General features: G+C 47.3%; 1 protein-coding gene across 7 annotated transcripts in view; it reads left to right on the top strand.

Annotated features, from left to right (window-relative positions):
- The window catches only part of WDR59 (WD repeat domain 59), a 48,287-nt gene that overhangs the window by 12,101 nt on the left and 10,340 nt on the right, over positions 1 to 25,846 (top strand). For 5 of the 7 annotated variants that reach the window (XM_048958165.1, XM_048958166.1, XM_048958169.1 and 2 more), the window contains exons 6-19: positions 308 to 345; positions 2,378 to 2,466; positions 3,352 to 3,468; positions 4,408 to 4,485; positions 5,485 to 5,641; positions 7,598 to 7,677; positions 9,803 to 9,935; positions 12,975 to 13,099; positions 13,924 to 14,088; positions 15,349 to 15,444; positions 16,844 to 17,000; positions 17,963 to 18,032; positions 18,284 to 18,437; positions 21,584 to 21,640. In XM_048958165.1, coding sequence (XP_048814122.1) covers positions 308 to 345; positions 2,378 to 2,466; positions 3,352 to 3,468; positions 4,408 to 4,485; positions 5,485 to 5,641; positions 7,598 to 7,677; positions 9,803 to 9,935; positions 12,975 to 13,099; positions 13,924 to 14,088; positions 15,349 to 15,444; positions 16,844 to 17,000; positions 17,963 to 18,032; positions 18,284 to 18,437; positions 21,584 to 21,640 — 1,516 coding nt within the window. The remainder of the gene's footprint in view (positions 1 to 307; positions 346 to 2,377; positions 2,467 to 3,351; positions 3,469 to 4,407; positions 4,486 to 5,484; positions 5,642 to 7,597; positions 7,678 to 9,802; positions 9,936 to 12,974; positions 13,100 to 13,923; positions 14,089 to 15,348; positions 15,445 to 16,843; positions 17,001 to 17,962; positions 18,033 to 18,283; positions 18,438 to 21,583; positions 21,641 to 25,846) is intronic. The other 2 variants (XM_048958168.1, XM_048958170.1) reach the window with 1 other exon arrangement.

The following is a 25,846-nucleotide window of genomic DNA, read 5'->3' as shown; positions in this document are numbered from 1 at the left end:
GTAGCAGCATGCCACCCTGTTCGTGTGTTTCTCTTCCCACGTCTCCATCCTCGGGCCTAACTGTGCTGCTGTGGTTTTTGGCAATAATGGCTGATGTCCTTCAGCTGGTTACCTCCTTGTTTATTTCATTTAATGTGGCATATCTCAGTTCTAGATTTACCACTTAAGTAAGCGTAGTAGCATTAAGATGCGTTAAATTCCAAGAGGCAACAATAAAATTAATCCTAGAATAGTGAGGAGCTCTCTGGGGAGGCTGGACTTGCTAGGCTGTGCCATGGGTCCTCACCTTATCTGTGTTGTATTTCAGAGACACCAGGAAGCCTACAGTCTCGCTCTCTGCAGTAGGTAAGTGTGCTGTGGATATGTGATGTCTGAGGTCAGTGTTGTGTGCCTCTGCTGTTATTTCTCCCTTTTTCCCATGCTCTGAGGCCAAACATAGTGGAAATGCCACCATGGGTGATTGTCTTATGTAGGAGCAGCCCAAGAGGAGTTCACAGCTCCTATTAGAGGAGCAGAATGCAGAAGGGATGTGAAATAAGGGTGAAGTGCAAAAATTTCCTTGTGCTGCTGCTTTTTAGCGGTGGGTGAAAGGAGCTTCTGCATTCCTTTGCTGCCTGCCAGCCTGCTGGAGCTGTGAGGTTTTTGGCATGGAAACGGAAGAGAAAAGGAACTCATTGGGGTTGTTTAAAAGCTGGAGTGAAAGACTGATGAAATTAAGCACCCAGAACCTTCAGCAGGGCAGTCAAACAGCACGTGTACCTTCTGAATGTGATCAGCTTCTACCCTGCTTAACCACACTGCTTGTCTTCTCTGTGCTGCTTGTCTGCAATTTCTCCTTTCCTTTTATGTTTGATTGAATTGAGAACCTAAACCATGCTCCAGGCAGTGGTATGGTATGCTGCCAGCTGCCCAGCCTGCCCCTGGCTGGGTGCTTCACTGGAGCACGTTCATTGTGCTGGGAGCTGCAGCGACGACGTGAAGATGCTTTCTGTGAGCTGTAGTTGCTCTGGAAGGGCAGCTGTCATGGCTGTTAGCAGTGCCCAGTCTGGCCACCTGTGATGCTGCCTGCTGGCAAGTGCTGTGTCCATCCTGACCAGCAGTCTGTTGGAGTGGAGCAAGGTATAGATGAGAATCAAAACTTGTCCTTTTCCTGACTTGCTGTTCCTGGTGCTGCAGCAGTCCTCGTCACGTGCATCTCGTGTTCTGCTTAGATCTCCTTTGGCTGCACATCTGCAGCGGCTCCCCATCCCTCCCAGCTGGGAAACCTCTCGACCACAGCAGTGCAGAAACCTTTCTGGATTGGCGAGAAGCAGCAAAAATCATACTGAATCAGAGACAGGCTGCACTCTGTTCTGGTGCCTGGGGTGAGGTTTCATAGGTCAGCTGAGCAAGCCCAGTACCCAGCTCCCCAGAGAGCCTCCTTCCTCCCACGTCTGATTTTGTTTAGTGCTAGTCCAGACATTTGTGTGAACCCTTCAGTGAGTGGATCAACTCAATCAAGTGGCAGCTTCTTGGCAACTCTTTACCTCTGGACTAGCTTTTTGTCAGACTGACAGGATGAATCTGCTCACTGTGCAGCGGGAGGTAGGTTGTGAAGGCGTAGCAGCAGGCTATGAGATCCATTCAGATCTCTCATTGGCCCCACCTTTCTGATGGCTTAAAATATTTGGAAAATATTGGCAGAAAAGGATGAACAGAGCATGTATTTTTCTTATCATGTCTGAACAATCCACATTGAGCAAAGTTTAGTATTGGAAATTTCCAGCCAGCCTCTGATTTTAGGTCCTTGGCTGAGTCCCTCATGATGCCTAGACCATCTCACAGTTTCTTTACCACCTTATGTCTTTGATTTGTGGTGTATTTTGACAGTTTCTTAGGTTGGCCTTCTGGTCCACCCAGTGTGGCTGAACTACAGTCTTCCACATCTTTACTTTAATAATAGATGAGTATCACTAACGCCCTGTGTGGCATCTGGTTGTACAGAGGGTGGTTGGGAGCCAGGTGAATCCATCTCTGAGAACTGGGAGGTAGTTTGAATGAAAGTGGAAGGGTCTGGAGAGAGGAGTAATGCATGTGCAGTTTTCATCTGGAGGAAGTTGCTCTGTGTGGGCTAATGGGCATGGAGAGCTTAATCCAGTGCAGCCCATGGTACAACAAGCATGCAATTGGAACACCCTTGCTTCAGTGTCTTCAGGGCACAAACACAAAGATGAGAAATCAGGAGTTATTCATTTTCATGCCACGCTTCTTGCTGGCTTCTGGGGTACCTTTCCTCTGAACTGCCTTTCTTGTGCTAGGAGCAGCTCTAATAATGGGTCAGGAGTGTGCTGTGCCACTTCTTAATTGCTCATTTTGACCTGCTTTGTTTGTGCTGCAGCTGGAGCTTCCCAGGTCAAATGGAACAAGAAGAATGCCAACTGTTTAGCAACAAGCCACGATGGGGATGTCCGAATATGGGACAAAAGGGTGAGTTGAGGGTCTGTTGAAGTGCATGTGCAGACTCCCACCTTCCATATGCAGACTTCCTTCTGATAAATACTGGGGAAAAAAATACTGCTTTATCTGCAGTCTCTTTTGTGGGGTGATGAGTCTGGAACCTAGAAGACGGAAGACAACGTTGATAACATCCCTCCCCAGAAATTATCATAGAATCATAGAAATGGTTTTGATTGAAGGGACCTTAAAGCTCATCCAGTTGCAACCTCCTGCTATGGGCAGGTTGCCACCCACCAGATCAAGGCCCAGGATCCTATCCAACTCGGCCTTGAATGCCTTCAGGGATGGAGCATCCACTGCTTCTCTGGGCAACTTGTGTCAGTGTCTCACTTGACGCTGGGTGAAGAATCTTCCCATAACATCTGACCTAAATCTCCCCTCTTCTAATTTAAAAACATTCCCTCTAGTCCTATTGCTACCTGCCCATGTAAAAAGTTATCCTCCCTCCTGCTTAAAGTTCCTGTTAAGTACTGGAAGGCTGCCATGAAGTCTCCCTGGAACCTTCTCTTCTCCAGACTGAGCAAGACCAGTTTCCTCAACCTTTCCTTGGTAGGAGAGGTGTTCCTTCCCTCTGATCATTAATTATGCCCATTTACACTTTGCTGCTGATCTCAGAGTACTTAACTGTTTTACTGAACATGAAAGTGTGGTGCAGGGCTGCACTTGGTGACTGGAATTTACCTCACCTTTCACAGCCCTTTTCCTTCCTTTCCAGCTGTTTTACTGAGCTAATACCTTCTCTTGGCAGGAGGGTGTTCTACCTCTTGCCCTTGTTCAAGCATTGCTTTTTATGCCAGAGAACTGGGCCAAATTTCGGAAGTCCTTTGCTGAGAAAGAAAATGTCTCTCCTTCCAGAAACCCAGCACTGCAGTCGAATACTTAGCAGCTCATCTCTCTAAAATCCATGGTCTGGATTGGCATCCTGACAATGAGTACACGCTGGCCACTTCCAGCCAGGACAACTCTGTCAGGGTAAGTATTGCTTCTGGGACTTTTGCCTGGGAGGCATCAGGATGGTGGAGCAGATCCTGTTCTCATAATGCGCTGGGCAGTGCTTGCCATTGGCAAGATCTGGATCCTGGATCCTTATGTCTGTTCTCTGGCAGCCTGTTTGTATTGAACCAAGGGTGTGCTTACAAAGTAGACACAGAAATGATTGCAGGATGGATGCACATGTGCCACAGTTAACACAGCTGCAGTGATTTGAAACTGAAAACAGCTGCCTCTGCCTGTTGCTTGCCAGCAGTGCCTCTTCCCAAAGTGTGGAGTTGCCAGCCTCGAGCTGATTGCAGCAACTTGGTGGGAGCCATGCTCCAGCCCCTGGGGTTCTCAAACTCATGTGAAATTGGGTTATCAGTATGTCTGCAAGCATTGCACTGCAGAGCCTTACTTGAGGGGGAATAGCGTGCTTGGTATGTCAGCCAAATGGAATTTATTCATGTTCAGCTAAGCTCTGAGGCGAATGCAATTGGTGTGTATTCTATCACAGCAAAAGGTTAGATTCTTCTTTACAGAACTAGCAATAGCAACAAGGTGGGCCTGCCTCCAGTCTGGACTGGCACATGGGTTAGTCCAGACCTTCAGGGTACCTCGTGGCTCTGGAAGCCCAAGCAGCCTCCCTGTCTCCATGCTCTAATTACTCGAGCTGCGATCACTGTGGACATGACCACAAATCACTTGTTTTCCAAGAGCTGCTGCCAGATGCTGATCACTTGGTATTTGTCCTTTGGGGCCATCTCTGTTGTTAATGAATGGGGTTACTAATGATGCTGTGTGCACCCTGGCATATTTCTCACTGTGTTACATCTAATGACAGCATGGAAAGCTGCAGCTTTAAAAGTATGGTCAGCTGACTTGTGCCTCTGCTTGATGGTTTTGTCTGGTTTATTTTGTTTTCTTTTCTTTTTAAAGTTCTGGGATTACCGTCAGCCTCGGAAGTACCTCAATATCCTTCCCTGCCAGGTTCCTGTCTGGAAGGCGAGATACACGGTGAGTGAGAAACACCCACCAGCCCCACTTATGCTGTGAGAGCAAAATCATGAAGGCATGTTAAATAAAGAACTGCTGCAGTGCTTCTCGCCACTTCTACTTGATGTTAAATTGATTTTAAAGTCCCTTATGGTGCTTACAAGGCCTAGAAAAGTGATGTCTGCAATGGGGGCATTCAGGAGAAGAAATCACTGGCAGTGTGAAATCCCAGTCTTTGGCATCATCCTGTTGGGGATGAAACTCAGGTGTGAGTGATTGGCTCTGGGGGCAGGAGGCTTGGAAAGCAGCTGCTGCTCTCGCTGTCCTGTTTTTTCACTCATGTCCAGCACTGGTACATGTAGCACAGACGTTTGCCCTGTCTGAGGGCTTTCTCTGCTCCCCAGATCTCTAGTTGTGGCACACTGGGCTCTTACAGCATGTCAGATTCAAGAAGTGGTGCTTTTTGATAGAGCAAACACACAGCTGTGTGAAGCTAAGGTTCTTCAGATTAGTCATACCTGTTCTCTTCTCTGGACATCTGAGTATGTCCTGAAGTCAGTACTGTCTCTTGAGGCTTTGGTTCCTTTTCCACATCCCCTCGTGGGGCTGTAAGAACGGGTTGTAGTGTTCCTCTGAGAGTCATGACTGAGGGTAGCTGCCAAGGCTCACCCCCTTGGAAGCAATTCTTGCAGTGATTGGTAAACTGCAGTAAGGATCCCATGTGAAAAGTCGATGCTGAAACCACTCCAGCCTCACAGTGGATAACTGAGAAAGCAGCAGAAAGAAGTGGCTAACCTTAAGTGAGCTGTGTTGACTCTAAGCACATTACATCTTTTCCCTCTTAAGATGCCAGTTTTACACAGCAGTTGCCTTGTCACTTCTGCTTTAGGCCTGGTTCTGCTTAGTGCAGAGCTCATTTAAAATCAACATGTTCTTATGGATGATGGCAGTAGGTGCGAATTACAGAGCACGCTAACAGCAGGGCAATGTACCTCAACCAAAAGGTGTTTCTTTCTCAAGCCTTTCAGCAATGGGCTGGTGACAGTGATGGTTCCGCAGCTCCGACGAGAGAACAGCCTACTTCTCTGGAATGTCTTTGACTTGAACACACCTGTTCATACCTTTGTGGGACATGATGACGTGGTGCTGGAGTTTCAGTGGAGGAAACAGAAAGAAGGTGAGATCAGGGCTGGGCTCAGTGCTCTCTCTCCTGCCCTGCTGCCATCAGCTTTCCATGGCTCCTGGCTGCGATGCTCATGTTGTCACCCTCTGACTCTTGCCTTTCCTTGGAGCAGCTCCAGCTTGCTTTCCTGCCCCTGTCTGCTGCTGTTCCCCCCCCCCCAAGCTACAGCTGTTTTCCACTCACTTTATCGCAGTGGCCTCAGAAGCATTGCCCTGTTGTTTCCATGCTAACAAAGCAAATCCAGCGAATGCTGAGTGGGTCAGCGGTGACTCTAATTGCTTCCTCTCCCCTGTGAGTCTATTTTTAAATGCATCTTTCAGAATAAATTGTGCAAACTATTAGATGGGTGTATGAGTGCAGGCACCCTCCCCCTGCTCAGAGCTGCAGGCTAACCAGTTAACCCCTTGCATTGCTGCCTGGGTCGCAGCCTCCAGCGTGACCACAGAACCAATGTTCCCTCCTTTTCCATATGCTGGCAAAGGCAGGAGAGGGAGAGCGTGGGATGGGGGGGCTGCTGACAGAGTTCAATCCTGACTGCCTTTTCCAGAGTAGGCAGCTAAATATAGGAAATTCCAGAACCTCATCTACCATCGACAGAATGAACATGCCTGGCTTTGATGGTACTGCTTTGCAGTGTAGAGGCACACAGAGCTGGTGGGATCCTCCAGACTGGAGGTGTTACTGGCACACAGTTGAGCTGGGAGTCAGTTTCATCTCTGCTCTGCATAGCTGTCTGTGAGTGAATGGGAATCCTGCACTGGTTCTCAGGGCTGCTGTGGGACTCCTGCTCTCATTCCCAGGGATGTTCAGTACTGTAATCTCTGACCTTGGAGCCTGTGCATCTGCCAGTTACTGGTGGTGAAGCTGACAGAGCGCTGGACTTGGATTTAGGAGACCCGAATTCTAATCCAATTCTGCTGCTGGTTGCTGGGGCAATGCAATTAAGTCACCTTTTCTCTGTTTTTTTTTTTGCTTTTCTTTGAACAAGAGGCAAGCAATATAGAACTGTATATGTGAGCAATATAGAACAGGATCTGAAAGTGCAGTCTAAGAAAGCTTGTGTGAATGTTCAAGCAGATCTGAACCACACTTGCACTGTCTCAGTTGAATTCATGTATACATACCAAGGCTGGAAGTCATGCTTTTCTCAAGGAACATTAATCATACGAGCATTCCCAGTCCACTTCAGTGCAAAGACAGCCAAGATGCCTCAAGATAGCACAAATCTCCTTGCACAGAGTCTGCAGTGCTGTATTTAGACAGCCACTGTGCCTCCACAGAGGGGTGTCAAAAGCAGTTGTGCAGCAGCAAATTCCTAAACAGCAGCAGCTGTTTAACAAGGGAAATTCAAACTGTATCACAAGGCCTACAAATGGACATAAATAGCCTGGTACCTTTATCTGCTGCTCAGTAGTATGTGTCTAGATGTATTTGGTTACAACCTGAACTTGTCTTGGCATCAGCAGCTCTTTCAGAAGGAAAAGGATGCCTAGGGCCAGGCTACTGCAGCGTAGGAATGTTTTTAACTGTTTGCATCTTAAAATGCCTTTCAGTTCATCACCTGTTTCAACTTTGCAGTAATGTAGAAATGAATCCATTTCTCAAGTACTTCTCAAATCACTTCTTCTGCATCAATAAACTTTATGGGCAATCTTGTTCATTCCTAGTTTGAAAACCTGTATCACATTCATCATATTTATTTTGTATTTTATTTTTATTTTCATTTGTAAATTATACCCTATTTAGAGGCATGGTAACTGTGGTGCAGGAGGAGGCCCAGGTCCATTCGAAGCAGGATAGGAATCATAGGATTCGTGAGTTCTGCCTTTCAGTGTAGTGCCTTATCCACACGACCTCCCTGCCAGCTTGCTTGCTTCTGTTTGCACTTAAAGCAGCACAGAGATACGGTCTCAGTTTTCGGTTGGGTCTATAAGTTTCTGTCCTTTTTAGGTTCTAAAGACTACCAGCTGGTTACGTGGTCCCGTGATCAGACTCTGCGGATGTGGCGGGTTGACTCTCAGCTGCAGAGGGTACGTAAACACCTGAACTGCAGGCAGTTTTCTTACAGGCTGGGTTCACCTCCCTTTCGTTACGCTCCCAGTCACTCTTCTGGTATCCTCAGGCTGCAGACACAGCAACAGGCTGCTACTTCAGTTCCCCCTTCAGCTACAGTCCAAATGTGACGAGAAACATCCCCAGGGAGGCCTGTCCTGAGGCCTGTGTGCGTGTGCGTGTGTGTGCGTGTGTAAAGCCACTTTGTCATGTAGCAGTAAGCATGCAAGGCTTTGGGGAGGGTGAAGAGCAGTTACTGCCCAGTTGCCCCTGAAGATGCCACCTCTGTTGCTGCCAGACTATTGGCATTCTAGGTATCAGGTAAATGCAGGAATTGCACCCTCTGCTTCATCTCCTGTTTCCATTGACACTTGGCCCGGTGCAGGCAGGAGGAATTCCAGAGTTCTGCTGGGTGGCAGCAATTACAAAGTGCTAAAGCAAGCTAGGTTAGCTCTGCTGGGCCAGAGCAGAGGGCTCATACAGGCAGGGTGGCCCATATTGCCCTGCTTGTCTCATCTTCAACTGTCATTATTTTGGAATGAATGCAACAATATAAGAATGAAGCAAGTATGAAGTGATATTTCTCTAAATGCCCTCGCATTCTGTAGTTTACAGCTTAGAGGCCTACCAGGCCTGGCATCTTTGTATTTGGTAGTGCTTGATGGGCTTCACTTCCATAGATTTGCTCTGACTTCCTGGACTTGTGTACATCTGTCATCATAAACACGTTGTGAGCAAGGAGTTTCATGGCTTTTCTGCATGCTGTGTAGGAAAACAGCTCCTTTCATTTGTTAATTTTGCTACCTGATAGTTTTGGCTTTTTTTTTTCTTTTTTTTTTTTTTCTGATACATACTTGCTCTTAACACTGAAGATGAAATGAGCGAGCAATCTTATGCCACCTTGACTGTAGATTTCTGTCATACAGACCTCTTGGTAGATCTCAGCTGTCTCCTTTGTCTCTAGTCAAAATATCCTGATTTCCTTCGTCCTCTTTTGGTCATCCTTCTGTATTTCATGGCCCTTTTTCAGTTCTATTTTTTGGGATGGGGATCAGAATGTTGTTAGCACAGATTTCCTAATATTTCATTTGCTTTTCAAATGTTGGGTGTAATTCCATGAAAGCATCAGCTTAGTCTGTTCTCTCTGTCTTGCTCCCTCAGTCAGCTTGAGCTTGTCATTTTTTTGCCTATGTGCATTGTTTTATATTTATTTGAACCGAAGTTCATCTTTCCTGCAAGGTCCTTCTCTGCCTGTTGGTAGTCAGCCTCTACTTACTACCCTGAATAACCTGGTGGCATCAGCAAACCTGGTCACTTTGCTGTTCACCTCCTATTCTGTGTTTCTGATGAATATGTTGAGCACGTGTCCCAGCACACATCCTGCAGGAGTTCTGCGGGTCTGTAACAAACCTCTGTGAAAAGTGACCCTTTATGCCTACCTGATTTACCTGTGGGTAGTTTATTTCTGTCCTTTAAACCGGTTGTTTCTCTATATTGGACTTCACTCAGCCTCTGCTGGCTCCTGCTCCTCACTTGTTCTTGCTCTTTACCAAGCTACACCCAATGGCATATTGCTGGTGACCAGTGTTGTAATTTACTACATCATAGCCTTATCCTTTCTTCTCCCTGTGTTTCTTCTCTCATCTCCTGTTTTCCTGTGCTAAACCTGTGTTTTAAGCTGTCATGGTCTCTGTTTTGGTACAGGACCTAAAGCACTAGGGCCTGTAATATTTACCTGGGCTTCCAAATTCTGAAGTGTGAATATAAAAAAGCAGATAGCATGCTGCTGTCGCATCTGATGTAAAAATTAAGTGACTTGGACACACGAGCACACTAATTGAAAGTGTTTTTGTTCAAAGTAAAACCTCTGTTACTTAGCCTGGTGATGTCAATGAAGTGACTTTGTAAGCAAGCAAGGCACTCAGAAGGGACAAAAGGGAGAATGTCAGAAAAAGGAAAAGCAGCCTGTCTTGTCAAAGCAACAGTGCCAAGGTCTGTGGCTGTGGAGTGAGCAGGCTTACCTTGCAAATCCAGAAATGAGTTGTTTAGTGGCTTTTCCTTGTTTTTGGTTGTGCAGCATGTTGGTGTGCTTGTTCTTTTCAGCTGTGTGCTAATGATATCCTGGATGGAGTTGATGACCTCATCGATGGGATTTCTCTTCTGCCTGAGCCAGACAAGACCCTTCAACCACAGGACTCTGAGCCCCAGCACAGCTCTGGACATGGGGATGAGGAAGGTGAGGCAAGTGATGAGTTGGGGAACTCTAATACCAGCTCTCTTTGTGTTGGGAAGAAGGTGCATCACAACCTAAGAAAATAACACTGTAGGTGTTGTTTCAGAGTTAATGGATTACTGTTTGGGGGCAGAGAAAACACAAGGGCTTTCTCAGGATTATTCTACTAACTTTCTTTCTCCTCTAGCATAATGACGTCATTTTAGTTGTAAAACAAATCTCTTCCTTGTCACTAGTAGCACTTAATAGCATTGCCTTTAGCTCATCTTTGTGGCTTCCTGCCAGAAATAAGGTAATCAGAAAATCAGTTCTGATTCTTAAGAATGCATTTCAGTTTAAGCTGAGAGGTGAATGAGATCCATGGAAAGGGGAGCCTCATGGATAAAGTGCTGTGACACAAACTGCTTGCCTGGTATCTAAATCCTTCTGCTAGAGACACTGTGTGAAGTGATCTGAGAAGAACATGGACATATTTGCAGTGTCTTCTCCCATCTTCCAAAGTTTTACGGAGAGAGCTGCTGTCTTTTTCCCATGTGCTGAGAGCAGGTGATTGAAGGCTAGCAGAGGAAGAGGGCTGTAAACTCTATCCCATGAGTACCAGGCAGTGAGATAGAGCTTCTCAGTGAGCACTGATTTGTCATTATGGAAGAGAAGGCAAACAAAGGCAGGAATGTGGAGCAGGGTTTGTGTGGTTAAGGCTCTGGCCAGGTTAAACATTCAGGGTAACAGTGTTTGAAGAGATTAGAATAAAACAGAAGAGGCTGCAGCAGCTGAGACCCAAGGTGGTGATGTGCACGTGAAAAAGCCATCTAAAGAGGTTTCTATTATCTAAAGGAAGAAGAGGAAGAAGAATTCAGTGCTCCCATGTCTGTGTCAGGTTGGGTTTAAATTCACAGTTCCTTTCTGTACTGAAGCAGGGTGCTGCAATGGATGCCCATGTGGCAGGTTTATAGGAAAGCAGTTTGATTCTCCTTCTGGGTTGCCAGCAAGCTGAAGAGAGGGTGAGGAAATGGTCTAATAACTGTCCTCTGAATCATAGAGACAACTCTAAGGTCCCTTAGGGAAGCTTTTCCTGATGCTGGAGGATTCCAGCCCAGTGAAGTTCCTTTGTAACCTCCATGGGTGCTCACAGAACAAGTTTCTAAAGGTTGCCAGCACCTCTGTCTCCATGAGGATTTTAGAATATGATAGCAAGTGTTCTGGCTCTCTGTGCTTACCATGAGCAATCCCGTATGAAGAGGCACAGACTCTCTTGCTCTAGCTGGGAGTATTAAGAGAAGGGATGTCATTCTGACTACCTGATCTCTCCAAGGGAGAGGGTCTTTCGTGTCCCTGACAAGGTCACATCCATGGTTTCTGTGTGGGTCTGGTAGGACTTCCTTTGTTTCAAAGGGAATTAAAATTAAAAAGGGAAATGACTTTTCTGTAGGAGGGTAGATGTTGCTGCAAACAGTATGACTTCATGATCACTGCACAAGTAAGTCTCTAGGTAGGAGTTTCAGCTCTTTCCAGTCCACAAGCAATTGTGGACTGCTGATGTGAGCAACCCTGGAAGTGGCTTAATTTCCATTGCAAAGTCTCCATGTTAGGTTAGTAAAGCTCTGTGGGGGATCTTTAAAGAGAATGTTGCTCTACAGATAAATCAGAAAGCACACCAGCTGTGCCTTCAGTGTACAGCTCTTCTCACTGGTTGTTGCCTATAAAAGATCATTAGGAATCTGGACAGATATGTGGGCTTTTGGAGATTAGAAGCTAATTGGAAGGGAAGAAGGGGAGAAGGCGAAGGGAAGGCAGTGCCCATTTTAGGAACCTCAGGGATGGCTTTTTAGTTAAGCTGTGGTGGTGTCTTTGAGCTAGAAATGATTATCTTCCCTGAGAGCCACTGATCTTCCTTTAATCCTTTTTTCAATTCCCTATTGTGAGATGTATATATAAGCACTATAATAAAATCACAAATAGGAATGAGTAGCTAAGCATCCTACCTGTCCAAATTCAGCAGCCAGCTGGGCAGCAAAGCCAGATATATTTGTCCTAGCAGCAAAGACAGTGACTTTCAGGCAAACCCCTGTACAAGGATAGCCTTTTTTTTTTTTTGCATTTCTTGTTTTCTGTTTTCTCCCTAAGAATAGTCTGTGTGAGATCAAGGTGAGAATGACAGCTGAGTAAATGGGACATCCCTTGTATCTTTTGATGTTTCTGAGGACATATTTGGTTGGCTTAGGAAGGGTTGCCACAGCAAAACCCCTTGAACAGGAGCTTCGTCTGTCCTAATGAAGGTGGGTAGCAAGAATTAAGGCAAGAGCCAGCCAGGCACAGCAGGCAGTGACCAATTCTTTTGAAACTCAGTCAAATTGGCTATCTTAACCATGATTCCTACTCAGCAGCACTTGCCTGGCTCTTTAAATACATTCTGTGTTTGAGGGGTTATTGTCCTTCTGAAAAATATTGATAGTGGAAGAGGACAGCTAGATCCAACACTTAAATGAGTCTTTAAGGACTGTTCGCTAGAATGCTTTACAGCATTAAATGGACACTGCTGCCTCAAATTAATTAAACCTCTCCTAAGGCCAGAAATACCCTCTCCTCCCTCCCAAAGCCTTATTCATCAGATTGCTTTGGATGCATTCCCTGAAAGCCAAGAGCGGTGGAGTGTGAATCCCAAGACCAGAGCTCCTCCTGGAGACTGCTTTGGCAGTAGTTCTTTCCTGCCAGACCAAGAGACTCCAGTTCATCTGTTCATGTCTGGCAATGCTGTGTAGGGAGGAGAAGGTTTCTCAAGTGAGTAGAGACCAGACCGTTTTAAGGCTGTATGGAGTACAGGTGGCTTCTTTTAACCTTCTTGGGAAACCATTGTGCAGACAGATTGTTTCTGTTTTATGAACAAGGCTCTGAAGTCCTCTAAACGACAGCTTAGATCCTTGCCAGGTAGAACTCGTGCTTTTGTATATCAAAAAGCTGCCTGTTCTCCTTGCTGCCTCGTGGCATTGCATGCCAAAGCTCTACTCTAACTTGTCTTCGCCTGTAATGCATCTTTTCTGCCAGCCTTAAAGGAAGACTTCCTGAACGACCTCCTGGTGGGAAAGAAAACAGACCAACTGGGGCTGCCTCAAACACTGCAGCAGGAGTTCTCACTGATCAACGTGCAGATCCGAAATGTCAACGTGGAGGTAGTTTCCTTTCACCACTTGGCTAGAAGGGGATATGGGCAAGCGGGCTCATCAGAGCCTTCTGAAGGGAACTCTCCTGCTGCAGTGGGTTTATTTTGAGCTGTAGAGATCCTTTTGGCCATGGCTAGTAGAAAGGAGGATAATCGCAAACACTGGGAGTGCAAGAGGTATTTCAGCATAGTAACTGTGCTGGCACTGGCCCCAAGGAGGCTGGACTGTGTTTTTCTTCTGCCAAAACTGCAGAGGGGCTTGTTCCAGTACGTGCAGCTGATCTCATTTCAACTGTTTCTGAACTCAGTCAGATCAGCTCTCACTGTCCCACGCTCTGGCCCTCAGTTTTGGCATCTCTCTTTTACAGCAGAGCCTCTTCTGTGTGTGGAAGGTGACTGAAGGCCCAGTGCAGTGCTGGAATAGCAGGCTTGGGGCTGCTGCCTGTCATCTTTCCCCACCACTGTGGTTTTCACATTTTCAGATGCCTTCCTGAGAGTCCTGTATGGTCGTAGATGCCTGTTACTGCTGCACTGGGCCTGAAGTGTTCTGTGGCCAAGGGCAGGGGGGTGGAGTGCGGCAGCTGTTGGGAGCTGCCTGATTCCTGCTGCAGCCTGGGCTGGCTGGAGTCTCCAGATGCTGCTGGACTGGCAGTCTGCTGGTGAAAACTGTTCCCTGGGCTTTTTTGCTGTTGCTGTGTTCATTGCCCGTGACAACAGCACGACTTTGTCTTATGGGTGTGCAGGGGAATCAGTCCCTCAGTTTGAACTGAAGCCACCGCAAGCTAAAAGGTCCTTGGAGATCTGAATGCAAGGCTGTTGCTGTTCCTCACACAGATGGATGCGGTGAATCGTAGCTGCACAGTGTCAGTGCACTGTGGCAACCACCGGGTCAGGATGCTGGTGATGTTCCCTGTCCAGTATCCCAATAATGCTGCACCATCCTTCCAGTTCATCAACCCGACCTCCATCACTGCCTCCATGAAGGCCAAGCTGCTGAAGGTACGTGGTCCAACAGCTAGACACGTGCTCAACACCTGCTGTCTAGACTTCTGGCACAGTCAGACCTTGCTGAAGGTATACCACAGACTGCTGTTTGAACTGACGTATTCTGGAGCCTATAGGATGGGGTGTTTGTTGGCATTGCAGCCTAGTTCTTCCTTTTCCCCACTGATGCTTTTTGAACATGTTTTTCTGTACATCTTGGTATGAGTGTCACGTGTATTACCTGAGGATCCTCTTAGAGCAGCTGCCCCAAGCCTCATAATAGACAAAATGACCAGCAAAGCATCCATTTGCAAAATGGCAGTATTTCTGAGCTGGCATGTTGTTTCCTGCTTTCCTCTACGAGCTGTTTTAAGAGTTTTGCACAGAGCCCATTAATTCCAGATCAAGTGTTTGATCAATTGATGCAGGAAGTCCTATTGCTGCTGAAATCGCTTCTTGGGCAGCAAGGGCTGCTCTCCCTTGCCACTCCTGTAAGAGCACTAGGAAAGCAGGCTTATTTTACCTTTGGACCAGAAAGAAAGGATGAAGTGCTAGGCTATTTTCCAGTATTTCCTAATGTAAAGCAGATAGTGGTGGTGACAGAAAGCGTTGCTGGCTTTGGACTTGTTTTCTCTGCATTTTGTTGTGTTCTGCTCAAAGCAAAGTGGAGGATCACAGATACTTTGTGTCTTCCTTGGAGAGGTGAGACTTTTTTTTTAAATGTTTGACTGCAGAGCATTGGGAATGGTTTGTGTTTGAATGGAAAGGAATGATGAGAAGTTGCTCTTTAAGGGAAGGAAGCAAGAACCTGGGATTTCAAAGTGTATGAGTGCCTCAGCTTTGGTCCTCCCGTGTCCAACAGTGTTATGTGTTAGGGCTGAAATGGCTGCCTTGGAGCAAAGTAGCCTCAGGCTTAGGCCTAAGCTTATCCATCAGGCAGAAGGATCCGTTTGGGTTCCTTCTTGAAAAAGCTGGATCCAGTTTGCCACAAACTGGTATGGAATGTTATTGGGCTACAGTAATACAGAAGCCCAAAGCCTGGATCAGGGTGTGCTGAACGTTGGTGAGCCCTCAGTGCTCTGATCAAAGCTCAGTCATTCTTTCCTTGAAGCAGACAGCACATCAGTGGGTGAATGTGGCTCCGGTGGGTGTTCTGGGATGTCTCTGGCCCTGCAGTCTCGTGAGCCTGGCAACTTTGCTGCTCTGCAGACAAAAAAGGATGTGGGAAGGTGCGGATATAACCATGACTCAAGCTGTATCTTGCATGTATTCCAGATACTGAAAGACACTTCCCTGCAGAAAGTGAAGAGGAACCAGAGCTGCCTGGAGCCCTGCCTGCGTCAGCTCGTCTCCTGGCTGGAGTCTGTCGTGGTATGGAGAATTCCATGGGCTTTCTGCCCTACTTTGTTGTCTTCTCTCACATCCCACGCTTCTGACTCTGCATTGAGAGTCTGGCCTCATTAGGCATGTAAATAGACCCCTGTGACTGGCTGATAGATCTGTGGAAGTTCTTGTGGTTAATGTTGAAGAAAACAGAGTTGGCTGATCAGGCCCTGAAGGTTTGCTGTTGTGCGGGTGCTCACTAATAATTAGGTTAGCAGGAGTTACTGTTGGTTGCAGCATCACAGTGGAGCATGGTAGCTTTCCAGCTCTGAGCAGATCTCACTGACCAGCAGAGCATGGATATCAGCTGTAGAAGAAAATAAGATGTCAGGAAGGTGATGAGTTCATTCTAGTCTGAAAGGCAGTGGCAGATGTCTTTACCTCTCGGTTCTATTCAAAGGTCGTGCCAACCAGAGGGCTTTTGTTTTCTTCCTTTGAACAAAGATGTGAAAGTCTGTTTTTTTTCTAAAGCCTTGTGCAAGGGTTATGTAGGGTTGATACCACAAATGAATGCAAGTCCCACTCTGCCCTTAGCTGAGAGATTGGTGATACCTACTCAGCATCCTGGTGTCAGGTAATAGGTCTGTGGGTGGGTGCAGTGTACTGTAACGTGTGTTTTTAGCATTCAGAAAAAGATGAGTCTTCTCAGGTTTCTTTTTCAAGAGGTTTTGTTTATTCATCATGAATAGGGGATTTTTTTTGTTTGGAGGTGTTGTTTTAATTTTTAAAATTTTCTCTTTTTCCACGTTGGAAGCTTATTTCTGTTTGGTTTCAGCAGTACTTGTATGGAAAATTTGAGTCAGATGCTTTTATAGGATTCCTTTAGACCTGAGCTGTATCTTTTCCAATTGAATGCAGATTTCTGCCATAATTTCTCAGGGCAGACCTGAGATCTCCCAGACTTTCACCACCTGCCTCCCTCACTTCAAGATGTCCGGCTTTTCTTTGACACCCCCACATTTGCATGGGGTGTCAAGATGCTCATCTTTAAGGTGACTTTGTCTTACTGGCATCATCGAGGTACCAGGTTTTTCTCAGCTTTGTGTTTTGTTGCTGGGAGTCACATCTGAAGGTCAGATTTCCTATATAGTTTTCCCTCGAGACCGCTGTTTCCACCCTAGTTGAGCTCTGCATTTCAACACAGCCGTGGTGGGAGAGAGCTCTCTGTACAAACAGCAGTGCAGAGGAGCACTTGGCTCAGAGGTACGCATGCTTGCAAATGCTTTTGGAGCCAAAGTGGTAGCTGTGCTCTCTTCTTGATCTGCTTTGACTCGAAGGAGAGGTAGATGTCTGTGTGAGGCTGCTTGGCACGAGGATTCCCAGTGCTCCAGCTGGGTTTCCTCCATGTGGCAGCAGGAGCATGACCTTGTCTAACTTTCTGTTTCAGAACCAAGAGGACAGCACGTCCAGCAACCCCTATGCTCTGTCCAACTCCGTGACGACCCCCCTGCCCACCTTTGCCCGGGTCTCCAATGCCTATGGCTCCTACCAGGACTCAAACATCCCATTTCCACGGACCTCTGGAGCCCGGTTCTGTGGTGCAGGTTAGCCTCGTCACTGATACAATGGCAGCCATCAGAAGAAGGGTACTTAAAAGTACATCTTGGGGAACAGTCGCATCTGAACAAGACAAGGCTTTGGTTGCTGCTATGCAAGGAGTATTAAATGCTTCTCATGCAGCTGTATCGTGATAAATTTGCAGATAATGGGCCTGCTTGCTGCTTAATGGGTGTTCCATGTGGGATTTTAGGATACAGATCTGGAAATCCAGAATTGATGGAAGAGATGGCCTTTGGCACAAGGCATGCCAAGGCACTGATGCATCTCTTCATTTTCCAGCAGTCTGGGGGTAGCTTTTATCCTTCCATAGTTCCCTCCTGCCCACATCAAATTGCTGCATGTACCCTGGCTCTTGGGTCTTCACAAAATGCCTGTAACTTTGGGTTGAACTTATCCTTTGTTAAAGGTTATTCTTGTTACTGACTCAATGTTTTGAGAGCTTTTTTTCATACACGTTTCACTGAATTCCAAGCATAAGTAAAACAGTAATGCTGCACTGAGCAGGCTGAGTGAAATCTGCTCTGCTTCAAAACTCTTGCACCTGGGTGAGTGGCTGAGGACACTTGAAATGGTAGCAAATGGAGTAAAGCTTGTGGGAGCACTTTGGAGGTAGTGTCAGATGGCTTGGGTTGTCCTTTCAAAGAGATTTACCAGCTCTTGTGAGTTCTTTGCATGTTAATGGCCTCACTTGCATCTGGAGTATCAGAATGCTGGACAATCCTGGTGAAGAGTTAAAGCACAAAAGTATGTGTGTGTCCAACAACTTGTGTTGGTGCTTTTAAGGCAACTAAACATGCTCTTTCAAGCATTTGAAAGAGGTAGATTTGGGTTGGGAAAACTATTTAGAAGCATTCAGGGTAATGGATAGGCCTCTAGGCCCTTCATGCCACCCCTGGGCAGTCTGCTCCTCCTGGCAGAATCTTTATTCTGTGTCCTGTCCCTGCAGGGTACCTGGTGTATTTCACGAGGCCCATGACCATGCACCGTGCAGTGTCCCCAACGGAGCCCACACCCCGGTGAGTTGCCTGCATCACCTTTCAGATGTTACACTGCCACGTGGGCAGAGAGGCAGATCCTGTGCTGGAGCTGTTGGCCCTCAGAAAGCACTGTTAGCTGTGTGGCACAGCCTGGTCCCATAGGTCCCAGACCCCTTCTCTCAACACACCTAAAATGCGACTCACAGCTTGGGTTAGAGGAGTTGTTTGTCTGAGCCTTCAAGACGTTTTGATGGATGCAAGCTCCAGAAAGCATGTTCTCTTGTTCCTAGGTCCCTGTCAGCTTTGTCAGCATACCACAGTGGCCTCATTACTCCGATGAAGATCCGTACAGAGACTCCAGGCAATCTGCGTTTGTACAGCGGCAGTCCCACGCGCAGTGAGAAGGAGCAGGTCTCCATTAGCTCCTTCTACTACAAAGAGAGGGTAAGCACCATGCTAAAAAGCCTTCCCAGTACTTCAGCTTTTGACTTGTACTCTTTTCTTACGGCTGTGAGCATTGCTGGTAATGGTAGCTTCACATTCCTCTGAGGAAGGCATCTTTTACAAGCAGCTCTGTACAAATGTCGCATGGATTTATCTACTGTTAGTAACTTCTTTGCTGATCCTCTTAGCATTTGACTTGCTTGACTTTAGCACGTTGAGATCTCTCAAGACTCACCATTACAGCTTCCTTCAGTTCACTGCCTCCCTTTGCATTAGATGCGGTTAAAACCTCACACTTGAGAAGCTTTAGTCTCCATCTAAGTACATTGCAGGCCACTCTGCTTTTCTCTGCACCCTCGATGTGTATAGCTGCAAAGGGCTGGGGATCTGTGAAGCTTTCTGACAGTCTCTTCTGGATTATGGGGTATATTTGAGTGAGTTCTGTTACAGGTGTCTCTTTCAGGGATGTGTGCCCCTTTGGACTATTTTAAACCAAAAAAAAAGGTCCCTTCATGATTCTCCAAAGACCTTTTAATAACCTGTACCTCTGTTTTAGACGTAGGCCTTGTATCACTGCTGTTCACAAGCAAGGCTTTGGGGAAGAGTGGGGATTGTTTCCTTCCAGGGCACACGGGGTGCAGAAGGACAGTTGGAAACTGCAGGGTAGTTCTGCAGTATTAGATGGCCTGATTTGCCATGAGGACGTTGGGCAGAAGAGCTGGTGCCATGGGAGCAATCAGCCATGCAGTGTGCTCTGAAACAAACTCCCTGCGCTTCAGCAGGAAGTGGTGTGGCTTACAAAAAGGTAGTAAGCTTTCACTGAGAGCCTGAGAACTCAGGGCATTCAAGCAGTTTGTCACTGTTTTGTGGGCACATTTCTGCAGCAGTGAAGGAGAGCTTCCAGGTACCCAGAGAAAGCCAAGTGCTGCACTGGAGCTCAGGAGCAGAGGAAGAATCAGAGCCTTGAGCTTTCATCCTTTCTTGGTGCTGCAAGAAGTCTTGATTTTTCCAGTAGTCCTAAACATGACAGCCAACCCTTGTGGGGTTGTGTCCTGCTTATGTGAAGCCAGTTAGTGATTGCACCTGCCAGCCTCTGTCCCCATTGCAGGTTTTGCTACCATTCAGGCCCTGGGAGACTCTTGCAGTCCACATTGTGTTACTTTTTTTTTTCCCCACACAAACTTCTTTGGATGAGAAAACAGCACTGCCTGATACAGGAGTTACAACCTGCCCTGGTCTGTGCAGGAGAGCTTATTTAAAGTGCTTCTGTCCTCTGCAGTGTGCTTGTCTCTGACACGCAGCTCTCTAAGATGACAGACAAGGCTAAAAATAACGTGGAAGCAGCTTGGTGCAATTTCATGTGACCCATCTCCCCAGTCTGTGTGGCAATGGTGACAAGATTTTTGTCAGGGTGGGGAGAAAATCTAGGAAACAAAGTGTGTGTGTAGGCATGTCGCCTGAAATCCAGGGAAGTAAATGGCTGCTCTCCAACCCCATGCTAAGCTCTGTCCTTGCATCCTGGGTTGGAAGAAGTTGTAAGAACCTCAGAAGGGAGCTAGCAAAAGTGTTCTGCAAATGAGAGAGTTCTAAAAAGCCTCCATCTCCCTTCAGCAGAAGTTTTCTGGCTCTTCAGGAGCTGATGTTCCCAGCCTTTGTAGATCAGTGCTAAATAGTTTCGATGTTTAACTGTGAGGATTTTAAGGCATAAAAACCCCAGGCTCTGGATCTCATTAGCTCCTTGCTCTGAAGCTTGAATTTTATATTTCCATTGAATAAAAAATTGGAATTTGGTGGTAAACAAAACCGAAAATCCTATAACTTCATCCCCAAAAATGAATTTCTCAGAGATGACCAAGCATTTGAACTGAAATCCCATGTAGCAATGCACTAGCCTTGCTGCCATTAACAACTAAATGGAATGTGTGTGTTGCTGGGTGGGGAATGTGTCGTGTTCCCAGAAGGGCAGAGGAGATGCAGCAGAGATCTGCTTAGACACAGCACAGCTACACCAGGCCCTGAGCTTTCCTGGGCTCCTTCACAGATGTGTGTCTGTTCACAAGCATGTGTTTCCACTTTTTATTCACACATGCATGCTCCTCCAAAAAACAAAAATAGTCCTAATGCAGCAGTCCATCAGCAGTGCCCGGCTGCAGGCTTCTCCCAGTGGTGAGCTGCAAGGGGAGGCAGAAGCCTGGGCATTGCCTGGTGATGCTGACTGTCTATTAGCAGCTGAAAATAAATGCAAAGTACCTCACAGCACAAATAACTCTCTTCTTCCCCTTTTTATTGTGCTGACTCTCACAGAGGTATGACAAATATTCTTTTCCAAGTGAGTGCAGAATGATATGCTTGGAGAGATTCAGTTTATTGTTACAGTACTGCGTGAAGCACTTAATGAAATGCCTGCAGGTTCATAATGAAAGCCTACTTTGGAGCTGTTCTGCATAGTCAATCAGTGAACTTGATTGCTCGCTCAACCTGAACGAATTCCTCAGCCCATAATGGCAATTTCCACACTGTCCTGCTGGGCAGCAGGGTCTCTACATCCCTTTAATATCCTGACATTTGCCTTTTATTGCTTTTGAAATGAAAGTGAACAGCTGCAGCAGGTTCCAGTGGAAGAAGTCCTGGAGGATGCTGGATGTTAAAGGGATGTCTGAGGAAACAGGAGCTTTTATTGAGCTTGCTGCAGATTTCTGTGCCAGGCAGCTGTGTTAAAAACGTTAAATGCAGCTGAGGCAGCACTTAAACACCTCCTCCTGTACCTGAAAGGGAGGAAAACTGGTTAGAGTAGGAGCCTGTCACATGGGGTACCATGGGTTGTTCTCTCCCCTGCTGTCAAGGCACGGTATGAACAAGGTCATGTTGCTTGTTGCATTGGAGGGCTGCTCAGAGTTGAGGTCGCTGCAGTCCTTCCACAGAGCAGCCCGCAGTTTCCCAGGTCTGCAGGTAACGTAGAGCACAGCTGTGCACGGATGAAAGCGGAGACCTGGTTTTGCAACTGCCATTGTGTAACAGAACCATGGGGAACGGTGTCTTTTACTCTGCTGGTTCGGAGCACTTTTCACTTTGGTTTATTTACCTTTGCCTTTAATTTTCTTGGTGTCTCTCTCCCCTTTTCCTGGGTATAACGTTTTCACACGCAGATGTCTCCTCGCTCTGCCCGGCGGCGTTGGTCCATACAAGCAATTAACGACTTCCCGGTACTGTGCGCTGTGCTGATACTGTCCTTGATACAACCCTGTCTTCTGCCCAAGGGCCCAAGAATAAAATGCCACCTGCCTGCCTTTGAGTAACCTGCACAGAGGTGGGGGACCCGCGCTCCACACAGGGCCTAGGGCTTCACTAAGTGCATGTGTAAGTGGGCAGGAGCAGACACGATCTCAAAGGGTACAAACGCTGCCTTATATATGACATGCCTGTGTCACCTGGCCTTGCAGTCAGGAAAGGATGCCAAGGGGTAATTTGAAGTTTAAGAAAGGATCAACCTCTAAGAAGCGTGCGCTAAGAAGAGCGCGCCGCAGAGGAGTTGAGTGATGATTATTATGCATCATCAGGTAACTGATGAGGCTGACATGAGAACACCTCATCTCTGGAAAAGACAAAACCCTTCTGGAGAGGGAGGAGCTCTGGAACATAGTATTAAAGAGCAGCAAGCTGCTGGCATGGCATTGCTTAAGAGCTGTGGAAGAAGCAAACCGGTTGAGCTGCTGATAATGATCTGTCATCTCATTAAAACGAGCGTGTGTTGCACCAGAAATGCCTTATTTCCTGGAGCAATAAGTAGGATTTCTCCTCGATTCATGATCTTCTCCAGCGCTTAGAATTGCACTGCTCTGCATTCAGTCAAGGTGCAACACTGGCTGGTGCTCCCTCCTCCTGGCACCTGCCCTTCCAAGACTGTTTTGACAAGTCATTTTGCTGTAGTCCACTTGTCTTTAAGGCTTGAAGACATCATTCATGTGAGCGTCTTGATAATATCAGCGTTGCTCAAGCTGCAATGTGGATTTGGGCAATTACTGTTTCATCAGTCCTTTGCCAAGCACAGGCGAAGCCTAGAAGACTCCAGTTCAATTTAAAGATGATTTCTTTAGGTCTGCGTGAACAACTGTTTTTCACAGCTGTTTGCCTTCATGCTATCTCTTCAAGACAGCAGGGGATAAAATAGAATCCCGTAACACCTAATTTAACTTGGTATAATAGGTCGAGCCTTCCTAATTACAACAACACTGAGTCTATACTGTCAAATAATAGGTGAGAGAAACCAGAAGAAATTTACTTGACTCGGAGGCTTTTTGTGAAGAGCTAACGAAATGTGAGTGGTGGAGGCAAGAAATGAGGCTCTTCATTGGAGTAGGAATTGACTAAAGGAGAGAAAACCAGGCAAGAGCTTGCCAGAGTTTGATGCAATAAATCATGGTCCACCCAGGACCTCAGTTGAATTTGCTTTCCACCGGCTTGGAAGGAAGAGCAAGTGCTGATGTGATGAAGTTAACCTTTTGTGCAACGTGCTTATTTTTAGGGTATGTGGGATAGTTCAAGCCTGGGCATACTGATTGCATTAGTGGATAACTGCTGGAAAAGCCTCATCACGCTCTCCTGAGTGGGCAGCAGTGCCCAAGATGAAGATATTTGGAAGAAAAAGAAACACCCCTGCTGGGGGACGTTGATTTTTGGCCTCTCTGGGGATGTGCCTGGTGCTGCAGAAGATGCTGTGAGCCGTCAGTGTGGATTCTTTGGAGATAAAGTCCAGGCAGTGCTGCATGACCTGCACCAGGAGTTAATCTGCAGGCACTTGTTCAGAGTAAAGGAACCTGCAGGGGAGCAGCAATTTTAAAACTTAATTTAAAAAATAAGTTCTTAGAAGCAGCTTGAACCTGGCTTTGAACTTGTTTAACTCTTTATTTTGTAAATACCTTAATGCAGCTTAATCTCTGGTGTTGAGCCTCTTCTCTTTCGTCCACAACCTTTCCCTTTGCCCTGCTAGCACACCAGCTTACCCTACAAACTGAGGTTTTGCATACGCTGATGTGAACCAGGCACTCTGCATTTCACAAAGTCAACTTCCAGCGCTGCCTGCCTCAGCAGGACCTGCAGGCACACACACCCCACAGCCCAGCATCCTTTCCAAGCGGGCACGCAGCACTTTGTACCTACTTCTGCTGAGTATGCAGTGATGGTGGTTGCTACGAAGCAGTTGGTGGCTTATTCTTGGGCTGTCTGTTTCTACATGTAACCCATTTACTGCCATCGTTATCACCTCAGACTGCAGCAAATTACAGCCTTGGGTATGGTAGTGCAGTGCAGGCTGGCTTTGTTAGTCATCGTTCAGTGCTGTTCCCCGCTGTCACCTCCAACCCCTTGATTGCCGTAAATGCTCTGGTTTCTTTCCTTCTGGTGCTCCGAGGAGCTGATGAGCCTTAATTTGCTATTGCCACAGCTATTTTCTTTCTTTTCTTCCTTTCCTTAAGCTCTCAGGACCAGGTGGGTAGATGCAGTTCACCCTGGCCCGTACTCTAGTTGCAGATAGGAGTGCTGGGGCAGTGCAGAAGGCCTGTGTCTTTGCCCTTAGCGTTAGTTTGGTGTGTGCATGCTGACTTGCTTTTGCTCCAACCGTTGTGTTCCCTGCTCCCCTCTGTCACCTGTGCTCCAGCCCCTGGGAAGAGACGTGTCTCCTGTCCCCCCCGCTGCCTGTGAGCCTTGCCTAACACCACAGGGGAAGATTCTCACTGGAGCAGGCTTGGAATAGAAGGAAGAGAGGAACCTTGTGGTGGACCTTGGCCAGCCAGACCCGAGCTAGAGCTCTCCTTGCCTTTGAGCCCCTTTCTGCAGAGGCCTACCCGAATTTTGAAAAAGCTTGACACGGAGAACTGTGGCTGCACCCTTAACTTTATGATTTTCTTTTATCACAGTTCAAGGGGCAGGAAGCAGTGGTGCTGGCAGGGTGTGTGGTCATAGGCCAACCTGCTGCTGGAGCTGCACCAGTAGAGGATTAGGTCTTCCCTGTTGGTCAGTAACCAGGCAGAGCTAGGAGGAAAAAAAGCAGGAGGACTTTGTGAGTTCAGGCTTTCACGGGGCTCTGATGCATTTAGTGTCTTCATTTGTCTGGTGGTATGCTAACAGCAAGCAGGAAGCCATTCATGGGCTCTTTTTTCCATGCTCATCCTCATTTGTTGTCATTCTCAAAAAAAAAAAAAGTGACTAAATTGCCTGTGCAAAGTGATGTGTGTTGTCCGTGTTCCTGGTCTTTGCAATACCTGCTGGGAGGCTTCTTCAGCTGGCTCGTGCAGGGGGCAGGAGCAGGTTGAGCTGTTCTCAGTGACAGCGCAGGCTAACGCTCCATCAGCTGCGACTTGCAGATGCTCAGGAGGTAGCAAGCTGCTCCCCAAATTTCCTGCCGAGCTCTAGACCTGCAGAGCGTGGCTCTGTGCCTGCAAGCCTGCATTCAGATGCGGCACAGGGGGCTGCTTTTGGTGAATACTGTCTGTACTCCTGCCCTGGTGGCACGTCCTCGTTCTGGGGCTCCCGAGCTTTGCTCCAGTGTTGGTTTTGGCAGCATCAGCAACTCCTTGCTGCACCTCGTCCTGCAGATGAGGAAGCAGGGACAGGCAACACAGTGGTTTGAGAACCTTGTCATCATACAGTCCACATCTTTCAGCACAGAAAGGGTAGCGATGCTTTTAGGTGTTATCAGAAGAAAGTTTTGTGCCCAAGGGTGAGAGCCAGAGCTGGTCCAGGCAGGGCCTTGGCTGGAAGCTGATGGATTGAGGACTGGTTGATCTCCCATCCTGTAGTCACCTTCCACTGGATGGGCCTCAGTTTGAGCAGTAGATGAGATAAAAACTGAAAGCAAATTGTTTGGATGGATCAGAGTTTGAAGGGCTGTAACTGAGAACAAAATTAGGCCCTGGCTGTCCAGTTCCCAAAGCACTGAGCGCTGAGTTTCCATCTGGTACCTCTGGCTGGGCAGTGTGCGTGCTCCTCTTTACTCTGGGGAGCAGTGGAAGACCAGGGGAGCGGGTGAGGATCTGTCACGAAGGCAGAAAGGTCCACCTTCACTTCCTTCAAGACTGAATTGCCTCCTTTACTCACTGCCAAACCTGTGCTCGAGCCTTTGGGCCTCGACCACTCGTTGTGTGGGAACACAAGCAGTGAAGAAGGCCCCGGTGCTGTGCTTCCCCCAGCTCAGTCTGCTCTTTAGGAGCACTGATGTGCCTGGGTGAGCTGTGCCTGCCTTGCAGAGCCAGCAGTGCAGCAGGACAGGGACTGTGAGCTCTGGCTGTGCTCAGCAGAGCCTCTGCAGCTCAGTGGGACGTGGGAACGCTTCTGGATAGGAGCGTGTCAGTGAGGGAGCTCACAGCACTGCAAGGCACCACCGCTGCTCATAGCAGCCAGCGCTTCCTCCTAGA

Source organism: Lagopus muta, chromosome 12 (assembly GCF_023343835.1).
Source record: "Lagopus muta isolate bLagMut1 chromosome 12, bLagMut1 primary, whole genome shotgun sequence".
Taxonomy (NCBI): domain Eukaryota; kingdom Metazoa; phylum Chordata; class Aves; order Galliformes; family Phasianidae; genus Lagopus; species Lagopus muta.
The sequence above is the reverse complement of the archived record's forward strand: the minus strand, read 5'-3'. Positions and strand labels throughout refer to the sequence as shown.